General features: G+C 42.2%; 2 protein-coding genes across 2 annotated transcripts; both read right to left on the minus strand.

Moving 5' to 3' along the window:
- Positions 1–1,483: 1,483 nt before the first annotated feature.
- Positions 1,484–2,924, minus strand: hoxa5a (homeobox A5a; the record flags this gene model as incomplete). Its single annotated transcript, XM_079287625.1, has 2 exons — positions 1,484–1,734; positions 2,342–2,924. The coding sequence occupies 2 exons, from the start codon at positions 2,922–2,924 to the stop codon at positions 1,484–1,486; spliced, it is 834 nt and encodes a 277-aa protein (XP_079143751.1).
- A 4,227-nt stretch (positions 2,925–7,151) lies between these two features.
- Positions 7,152–9,761, minus strand: LOC306791080 (homeobox protein Hox-A7-like). The gene is made up of 2 exons (XM_079287702.1): positions 9,380–9,761; positions 7,152–8,514 (listed from the first exon to the last, which is right to left on the minus strand). The coding sequence occupies exons 1-2, from the start codon at positions 9,744–9,746 to the stop codon at positions 8,201–8,203; spliced, it is 681 nt and encodes a 226-aa protein (XP_079143828.1). The 5' UTR covers positions 9,747–9,761; the 3' UTR covers positions 7,152–8,200.
- Between the last annotated feature and the right edge of the window lie 413 nt (positions 9,762–10,174).

The raw sequence follows: 10,174 nt of genomic DNA on the forward strand, positions 1-10,174 counted from the left end.
AAAGAGAGAGTCAGACGAAGCCTCGCCGTCAGTGCGATTATATGTTATGTGCAATATACTGTCAACTCCCCAAAACCATAAAACTTACTTTAATGGCTACCACGTGACCGTTTATGGCCAGTGAGCCTATCTGGCCGCGCTCCGGATGATTTTTACGATCTAATTCATAGACAAAACCCCCCATTCATTTAGCACCCAAATGTCAGAGAGCTACAATCGGCCCTAATAAAGTTGAAAGCTTGAAAAGTCGAGCTGTTTCTTAGGGAATAGCCCAGGAGTCTGTGCGCAAGGGGACGCCCGGCCACTGGAGCTGGTTAGTGGCCAAAGACCCTTAAGCTCCCCGCTCCACAGCAAGGTGAGTAAAACATGCAGCTTTCATTGAAGGGGACCTGTTGAATTGGAGGATTTTACTATAGGAAACTTTTTACAATGTCTGACAGCTCATACTGGTGACTTCGCGATTTCAGACCAAACATCAAGTTCTGACCTTTCTTTTCCACGATGCAGTCGTGGAAAACGTCGAAACAAACCCTTAACATTTTACAAAAACGTTCACTCATTGTAATGTCGCCGTTCCAGTAGAAAGTTTATTATAATGGCCATTATCATCGTCATCGTCATCATCATTATTAATATTATAGTATATTCTTGACTTCCAGTCTTTGAAAAACATTTACAAAAAGCTAGTCACGATGGAGTTATACAAATAGGCAATGGAATTTACTGTGGGGTCCCTCCACATAAAAACAGCTGGCGAAAACAAAGACAAAACACGTTTTTACTAAGATGTCCAGGTGAACAACGCAAACAGCAGCCAAATAAAAACAAAAAACAAATATGCAAGGCACGGCTACTGTACATTCAAGACTGAGTCGCCACCTCTGTCCATTCATGTGTTCACAACGCACACAATAACCACACAAGGCTGACGTACTTTGCTGGCTCTACTTTTGGAAGCAAGTTATCTGACAAGTTGTTACATTACATCAAACAAATAAATACATACATATACAGTATACACATACATAGAAAACGAAGGCTAAACACAAAGGCAGCTCAACCTCAACACTATATTTCTTAGGCTGGTATTGTTCTGAGTGCATTACACAACTTTTACTGGATTTATTTGCGGTATAGGTAGCATTTCAAGCTTTGACGTTTTTATTTTTTTTCGTCTGAACAAGAAATAATTTAAACAAACATTTATTTCGTTTCTTTTTCTACTAAATCTAGACAGAACTGTACATAATGCATTTTTTTAATCACATAACCATTACCATGGTGGAAATAAAAAGTAAATAATGTTAAGGAATATAATGGGACGGTTGTTGAACATACAGTGGACTTGAGTGGGGTGTGTCCCCTGTCCCGCACACAGCCCGTTCACAAGTCTCTGCGATTTTTGAAATAGGAGGAGTACGTTGATATGACAATCTTTGTTTTATTTTCATAGTGCTCGCTATCAGGGGTGGAGGAGGGAATATCAAGGCCTGTAGCCTCCCCCGCCTGCAGCCGCCATGTTCATGCTCTTCAGCTTGTTGTCCTTCTTCCATTTCATCCTTCGGTTCTGAAACCAGATTTTGATCTGTCTCTCCGAGAGGCAGAGGGCATGGGCTATCTCGATCCTCCGCCTGCGGGTCAGGTACCGGTTGAAGTGGAACTCCTTTTCCAGCTCCAGGGTCTGGTAGCGGGTGTACGCAGTCCTGGCTCTCTTCCCCTCTGGTCCTGACAAATCTATAGGAGGGGAGATATACGAGACAAAGTGGATGTGAGAACAAAACAGTACAGCAACTTCTTTTGACCACATTTCACATTTTTTTGGTTGTTCTTTTTACCTTTTTTTGTTTCTGCAGGAATGGCTTAAGAGTTGACTACGTTTATGCTTGATAGATCCCCAAATTATTAAAAACAACAGTAGCAATGTAAGATACACCTTTTCAACGGCACCTTGCGAAAATGAATAAGTAATGAAGTAGTAAGGATGTAACTGTGGGCTATTTAACCTCAAAAATACACTATAACCTGTAACACAGTTATCTAATATATTTTTGACTAACTTAAACCATATATATATATATATATTTTAATGAAATGATCCCCTGGTCTATGCTGACAGTACTAAAAAACAGTAATACACCAAACAGGTGAGAGGCGCATATGGCGATTCATGTTCCTTTGAAGGTAAATACATTCTGTGTCAAAATGGTCTCATTTTGGCCTGTTTTGCTTTTAGTTAAAAAGTCTGAATACGCTCTGAACAAGATCACACCTTTACCAAAGAAGAACACAGCACCGGGTATCTAAAGTCAATAGAAAATCATTGAAAATTGAAATAGTTTACCATGATTTATATGTAGTTTTCTCATCCATGGATATATCTGAGGCTGTGTTGAGTCGGTGACATTTTGAGGAGTTGTTGGTGCGCTCCCTGCAGGCTTCTCTTCCTCGAGGGGCGAAGCTTTGGACACACAGTCCCGGCTGAGCAGCAGCGTGCCTCCGTTGGAGTTCGAGCACGGGCTCGTGAGAGAGTTTTTCACAGCTCGGTGTTGAGATTGAGTGTCGGTGACCGGGGATGAGGTGGCGACCGAGGAGCACGGTAGTGGTTCAGGTGGTGGCGAAAGAGACGATGTCCCGGTGCTGTTGGCGGACTGAGTGTACCTGACCGGCTCCACCGAGGGTGTTGTCGCCGCTGAGTGACTCGGGGAGTATCCCTGTGTCTGCTCGCTGCCTACAAAGTGTCCGGTATCGGTCCGTCCGACTGTTAGGTCCATCCCGTTGTAGCCATAGCCATACCTGCTGGAATGCACGGCGGTTGAGTCTCTGTATTGCTCGTTTGCCGTATTATGGTCTCCATAATTATGTAACTGGAAGTCCGCGCCATTGGGATAGCGACCGCAGAATGAGTTCACAAAATAGGAGCTCATTTGTTGACAATTCCACCGTTTGCTCGTTGTAGGTATTTGTTGTTGTTTTTATTGTTTTAGAAGTAAAATAGCAAAAACCTGTGTGCTTGATTTGTGGCTCTTATGGTTTAGCGCGTCCTATAGCACCCTTGCACAATTTATGATGAATTATGGAAATGAGTGGGACATGGACTTGATTCTCTCTTACGTAGGCACCCAAATATGGGGTACGGCGGAGTATCACGTGCTTTTGTTGACCAGTCGTAAATCCTGCTTGGTGACCTCCAGAGGTAGACTCGTGCACGGAGGAAATACTGGGTGGGATGTGAAGGGGGCGCGCCTCCATGCTCTCGTGGCTAGGGCGAACTCTGAGCCACAGCTTGGGTGTTTTGAATTGTCGTGGTGCGCCATCCTCTGGCTCAACCGTGCCACTGCCTGTCTGCGGTGGTTTCTGAGGCGTGGGCTCCACATGGGGTCATTCAGAGGTTAACGACCATTGCGGCAAAAACCAACGGGCTCCTGAACAATACAACAAGTGACATGCTGAGAGTGCAATCTCTGCGAAGATAGTGTACAGAAATAATTCGATCAGAATGTGTTATGCATGTTATGATAGGCGATGAGTGCAAATAGTCTGCGCAGTTAATAGAATAAAAGCCCATTCAAAACAGGTCTGCGTTTTTTCACACTTTCTTATAATCATAAAACAAAAGAACAGCCACTAATGTGGGAAAAGACGAATGATTAAATGTTTTGGGCAAAGCAAACATCACAATATTGAATATTAACACAAATACTGCCATTCAAGGACAGTCCTTTGTGTGTTTGCTACATTGAATAATAGATAACTTTGAATATAGGCGATATGAACACACGTAAAACCACTTTACTGTTTATTTTAGGTTGGTTTACGATTCAGAACAATACACCTTTAGATGCTATGAGCATTTTACATTTTACCGACTTTATTACGCCGTCGAGGCAAATCGTCGTTCATATCGACTTGTAAACAGTCAACATCTTATCAAATTCCATTTTTTTGTATTTGCACGTTTATGATCAACACAAAATTGAGAACAACATAAAACATATTTTCTTGCAGCTATTCAGCGTAGAGTATTCGTACAGTCACTGTGCAGTTTAAATAAACAAAATAAATGACATTTGACAGGAATTAAAAGGGGAAATATTCGAGACGATTAATGTATAAAAAGAAGCCAACTTATTTGAAATATCAAAGGTAAAAAAGTCACAAAATTCACATGATAAGTCGTAATTTGTATTTGCACTGGAAGCTACACTTATTTAACATTGGGCTACAAATTGGTAGATGATATGAATTTCACTTAATTCACTTACATTAATAAACAAATTCAAATATAGACTAGAGACAATTTATATTGAAGTATCTTTCTAAAGCATTTGTCTACTTGGTAGATTATAAGACAGCACATACATAAATTAAAGATGATTGATTATCAAAATGATTAAAAGGTAGATTCACCTTTTTAGTTTTCGGCAAAACGTGTTAAAAATGAATTAATAAATGATTACAATCTGAAGCTCTCCAGCGATCACTGCAGCTCTTACTGTAACCTGGCCATTGCACTTCAACCATATATTGTCTGTGTTAAATCTGAGCAGGAAAACAAAAACAGGAGACCTGCACAGAGCCCGACACAGACACGAAGCCTAAATAGAGGCATGGCGCCTCGTCTGGCGCTCTCCATTTGGTTTTCTCCTTGTGGAATTTTTATGGTACCTTCGTCTCTCGAAGGCAGTGACTTGTCCTTTGCTTCCCCCCAAAAGCTATTTCCCCCGAGCAGCCCCTTCACCCAGCACAAGCCCAATCATGTGTGACTGACAAAAACAGTGAGATATAGATTGTTAGCTATGTTCTAGGTATGTGCACCTTCTGCGTTTACAGACCCCCAGAAGGCACAATGTGAATACCGCGCTCCCACCAGTGGACCCACACTAAGAGAAGAACTACAGAGTGTGTGTTGGCTCAACAGTCATGCTCCAACAGCTGATTTATGGTTGGCCAATAGCAAAAAAGTTCCCACGAAAATGATTTCACAGAGTCGAGCCAGGGACACACCCAGGAACTAAATAAGCACCAAAAGAAAGGCGATGAAAGGAGTGAGTTCGCACTGGTGTCAGACAATGTCGGGCTGGGAGCGAGGGGACCACTGCTGCAGGAAAACAGGAGGGCAGTGCACTCTGCAGGCACACTCGTGAATCTAACAGAATACACATTTATACAATTGAGATTCTTTTTCTGCCTAAACATCAGGCGTCTGTGGCACCATTAAAACTAACAGTGGACACGACATTTTCAGGAATACGATGAGCATTTATTAACCATACTAGCAACAGACAAACATCTTTTCCAACAGAAACAATTGGATTTCGGGAGCAACAGCAGTCAATGGATACAGACTCAATAAATGTAAAAGTAGTATTTTTGTGAAGCTAATTCGGAACAAAATATAAACTAATTCTCATCATACGCAGATATGGAATATAGTAAATTGGCATTATATCTGATGCAGTTAACTATGCATTCACTTTTGCACGATTGATATCTTGCAAAAATAGTTCTTCACATTTAAATCTTCAGAACGTGGTTGCTTGATCGACTGATAATTGATTGTACAAAGCAAACAACTGCAGTGCCTCACTATGCGAGGCTCGCGAAGTGCACGAGAAGGAACACTGTGAACAATGTTGATGTGCAAACAGCGAGTGCAAAACACCTTTTCGAAACATTTTTTAAATATTTTCCTTTTACAATTCTATGCAGGGACATTCCTGTGTGTCAACTAAAGGTCATTCAAACGGTAGAAATACGAATTGTTTTGTTCACTTTAAAGTGTCCTATTGGTCCTTTCAGAAAAGTCAGTGAGGGAATGCATGCACACGTATTAATAACAACATAAGAGCATTTTGCATGGACACGCAGGAATAGAGGTCGACTTGCCTGTCGAGCCTGCATCGCAAGGCATTCGAAGCAAAAACAGGCCGAACTGCAACCACAGTACCCCAGTGTCTCCACAGGGGGGCGGTAAAGAGCACATCTTATGGCCAGCATCCACCCAATGAATTTTGCAGCAGAAAGCCCATTCACATTCAAATCCAACAACAAACAAACAATGTCTCGACAGTATGCAAGACCCAACAGGAATGTTGAAGCATCACTAGTGTTCTCTTTCAGATGGATCGTAGCATCTGCCATTCAGTTCAGTAAACAATTAAATCAACTGTAACATGAATAAACCAGTTCCACGTGATTTAAACCTCTGGATATTTCAACAGATAACAAGCGAGGTGCAATATTTAAATAAAGCACTGAGTAGTATTTGCTTAAGTTGTTTGTCATTGCAAATGAATGAAAGAGCAAACCCAGTGACAGGTTGCAGTTGTCTTACCTTGTGGAGGTGTCGGAGGAGGCGAAGGGAGTTTGCAGGTGCAGACGGGCAGTGACGGATGGAAGTATAGTTGAGTCCCAGGACGGAAACTGGGGCTCCCGGGGGTCAGTGACGCACCGGGGCTCCTTCCACTCATCTTGCCCAAACGTGTCAGGAAAGCGACAGCAGGGATCCCAAACGATCCAGTCATGTCCCAAGCAAAGCTCCTTCGCGTCGAGCCCAAAAAGGTGTAAAAATGTAGAAGGTCGCTGATGAAAACAGCTGCGTGGAAGCCCGAGACCGTTAAATGAAAGGCTGCTGTATTCCGCTGTTGGAAATTTGATATAAAAAGTTCATGTCTATGGCTCCCTGCCACGTGACAAGCTGCGGCCAATAGGAGGAGGAGCGGCGTCGTTAAGTTGTTTTGCTATGTTGTAAATTTACATTAACAACAACGGATTTATGACCCAGCGCTGGAGGGAGAGATGGGGAGAAAGGGGAGGGGGAGAGGCAGAGAAGGAAGGGGGCAGGTCACCGTCAGGCGCCATCTTACCGAGGACAGAGGGAATGCAGAGTTCAACAGTAATTTCCCTTCATCTGCAGCCTGCCCCATCTCGCATCCTCATAGTTCACATTCCCGAACTTAAGTGTTTACCTAACACTCATAACATAACACTGCAACATGTTTCCTTACATGCAACCTAATATTGGCCACTTAGTGTCATGCTATTACTCAAGCCGCGCATGCTATTTGAACTGTGGTTATCGTTACACAATATTAACTTCGCAAATATTACATACAAACAAATAGACAAGTAAAAGCTATTTTATTCCATGATATTTTCATTTACAGAGTTGAGACATTCCCAGAGGTTATTTATTTGTTCACATGTTACTGATACTTCACATTGAAAACGTGGCCACTTAACCTAAATATCACATTATTTGCCCAAATTAGATTACAATAGCCTGTTAATTTTACACCGACAAAAAATAATAACTTGATACTAAAATGAAGTTTAAATAAAAATGCATGCGTTTCTTGTTGGCCTTAACAAACACGTGTGACATTTTGAGGCTACTTTTTTTTTCTAAAGAGAATCGGCGAGGGAGTTTCACAGAAGGCTACACGGCTAAGACTACAGCACATTGACGTAAGGATCCTTTTTGTAGCAAAATAAGCAAGTTGACGAGGTAGGTTACATGAGATCATCCGAAACTAAACAATATTTATGTTAAGATGTATAGAGGGGTAAATAAGTAGCGAAAACAGGCATATAAACATTCCAAGCGATACGCAGTTATATTTAAAAAAATAATAATAATAGGCTACACCAACTGAAAACTAAAGAAGCATCTAAATCACAGTTCGAGGCATTTAACTAAATATTCACTTTTAATCAGCCTAAGGCACATTTGAGCAGAATGGTGTATTTGTTCCCTTTATAAATACCACCGTCTGTTGAGAATCACTCGAATAGGTAGAATAGATTATTTTCCCGTCAATTTCAACATATGTTGAATTCCTTGTGTCAGCGCTTAATATTAGCACGTAAATATTAGGTAGTTTTTTGTTCAGGAATGTTGCCTCAGTAGTAGGCTACGATCAGGTTAAACTACACGTCGTCTATATAAAAATATAGTTTGGATAGGTAGGCCTTTCGTTAATATTGCTCTTTCTTGCAGAGCCCTTGAATGTGTGTTGGGTTTAAATAGGAAATACAGACATACAGCCTGTTAAATGCTTATTACATAATTGCCTTCAGTTGTCATCCAATTAATCCGCCTACAAAGCTCTCAGTGCATGAATTGCACGTGAGAAACATCTGAGATGTATAATCCCTACTAAACAGTGTTTTTCATGAAATGCTCTGTGCGTGTCTTCCGTTACTTTGCAGCTGTTTCTGACTCCAAACCAGAGCTCCGGGTGTCTCCGGCTTCGTGCTCTCTGGCCTCTAAAACCACCTGGTTATCACCGTCCTTTCCCCCGGGGGTCGACGTGGATTCCTCCTTGTGGTCTTTTTTCCACTTCATCCTGCGATTCTGAAACCAGATTTTGATCTGTCTCTCCGTGAGGCAGAGGGCATGGGCTATCTCGATCCTCCTCCTGCGGGTCAGGTACCGGTTGAAGTGGAACTCCTTCTCCAGCTCCAGGGTCTGGTACCGGGAGTAGGTCTGCCGCCCTCGCTTTCGATTTGGATCTGTGTAAGATAAGATGAGCTATACTTGCAAACTGTGTTTAAAAGTTATACAGCATAAACCATCAATTATATGGTATTGAAATGTATACTGACAATAAAAATGATAAAACCATCATCACGTCTGTTCCAGTCCAGCTCATATTTTGTTGACATCATCGGCATCCTCCCTCACAGAACAAACTCCTCACAGTCATATCAGTACAAGGGAAATACTTTTTTGTGAAGTTCTCTGCATCTATTTATAGCAGTCCTGCTGGGATGTTTGGCCCATGCCTCCTTTCACTGCATGCCTTTCCAATTAAAAGCCAGTGATGCTCTGCGTACCAGAGGAGCTATAAGTAATTCGATTACAGCACCAATCAACACCTTCTCCCTCAAAATTGTAACAAATGCCAATGTTTCAAACTGCTTCCATTCTAAATCCACTTGACTTCTTTATGTAGCCGACAACGCTGGTGCATATTGATCCAGCAATGTGTACGATCGAGTTTCAGAAAATACCAGAGCCTCTGCAGTGCAGACCCAATTAGAAAGGAGCTGCAGAGTGCAAGAGAACTGATTTACACAACAGACAGGTCTTTTTACAACCACAAAGGGGAGAAGAGGCTGTAAGAGTAATAGGAGTGCCGTGAAAACCCCCAGCGGCAAGGTCTCTGCGTACTGAACACACAGAAGCGCTGGCCAAATGAATTTATGGCTGCAGAACTCATTAGTTGCGCAATAAAAGTTTTACGATTCTTTCCATGCAACACCAATGGCTTCACGAAATGAATTGAACCACTAACGGCCAATGTAAGTATCCCAATGTTTTGTAAAAGCATTGACCTGAGGGCTTTGAAGTATAACATAAGAGACGGTATCATACCTGATGCTCTCATCCAGGGGTACATCCGGTATTGTTTGTCCGGCGGCAAGGTGAGGGGTGCCGGCTCCGGATGGCAGCAGCTGTCGGTGAACAGGCGGCTCTGGTCGAACAGGCTGCAGTGCAGGGTATGTGCGTCCTGCCCCTGGCCATATCCCGAGGTAAACACGGGGCGGCTCTGGTACACTGCATTATTGACGCTGTACACTCCAGACAGAGATGGTGAGAACGCAATGGCCGCAGCAGTCCGAGCCGAGGAATAATCCTCTCCGCTGGGTCCAATACTGCAAGATGCCCGTTCTACGTTTGGGAAGAGAGAACTACCCGCCGTATATTTGCTAAGAAGACCATCCACATAATAAGAACTCATATTTTTTCGCTCTGATTTGTTGGCCCAGAATCTTCAGTGTCGTTTTTACGAGGTAGCGTGATATATGACAGCAATACACCCTAGATTTACACCAAACCCCATTTTCACTCTGGACCAAAGAACTCACCCACGTGACTCGGGCCTGGCAGCTCTCACCCAATCAGCAAACAGACATGGATATCATTATGGCGCAGGACTGCAGAGTGGGATTAACGCTTTACACACGATTACATACACGCATGGAAACACATACGACAGAAATTCTCACAATCCCAGTGATCTAGATGCAATTTAGGTTATATTAGGTGATGTTTTTTACAATATATCTACTAACATTATAAATAACCATCTATATAAACCATCTAATTTAATAAAATGCTTTATTTTTCTATTTCATACACCTTCGTATACAGAGAATTTACTTTATA

Source organism: Melanostigma gelatinosum (genome assembly GCF_949748355.1).
Source record: "Melanostigma gelatinosum genome assembly, chromosome: 17".
Lineage (NCBI taxonomy): Eukaryota > Metazoa > Chordata > Actinopteri > Perciformes > Zoarcidae > Melanostigma > Melanostigma gelatinosum.

Coding starts and splice junctions, on each gene's coding strand:
- LOC306791080 (XM_079287702.1), bottom strand. CDS start 9,746: ATGAGTTCTTATTATGTGGATGGTCTTCTTAGCAAATATACGGCGGGT. Junction 8,515..9,379: donor CCCCTGGATGAGAGCATCAG/GTATGATACCGT, acceptor TATCTTACACAG/ATCCAAATCGAAAGCGAGGG.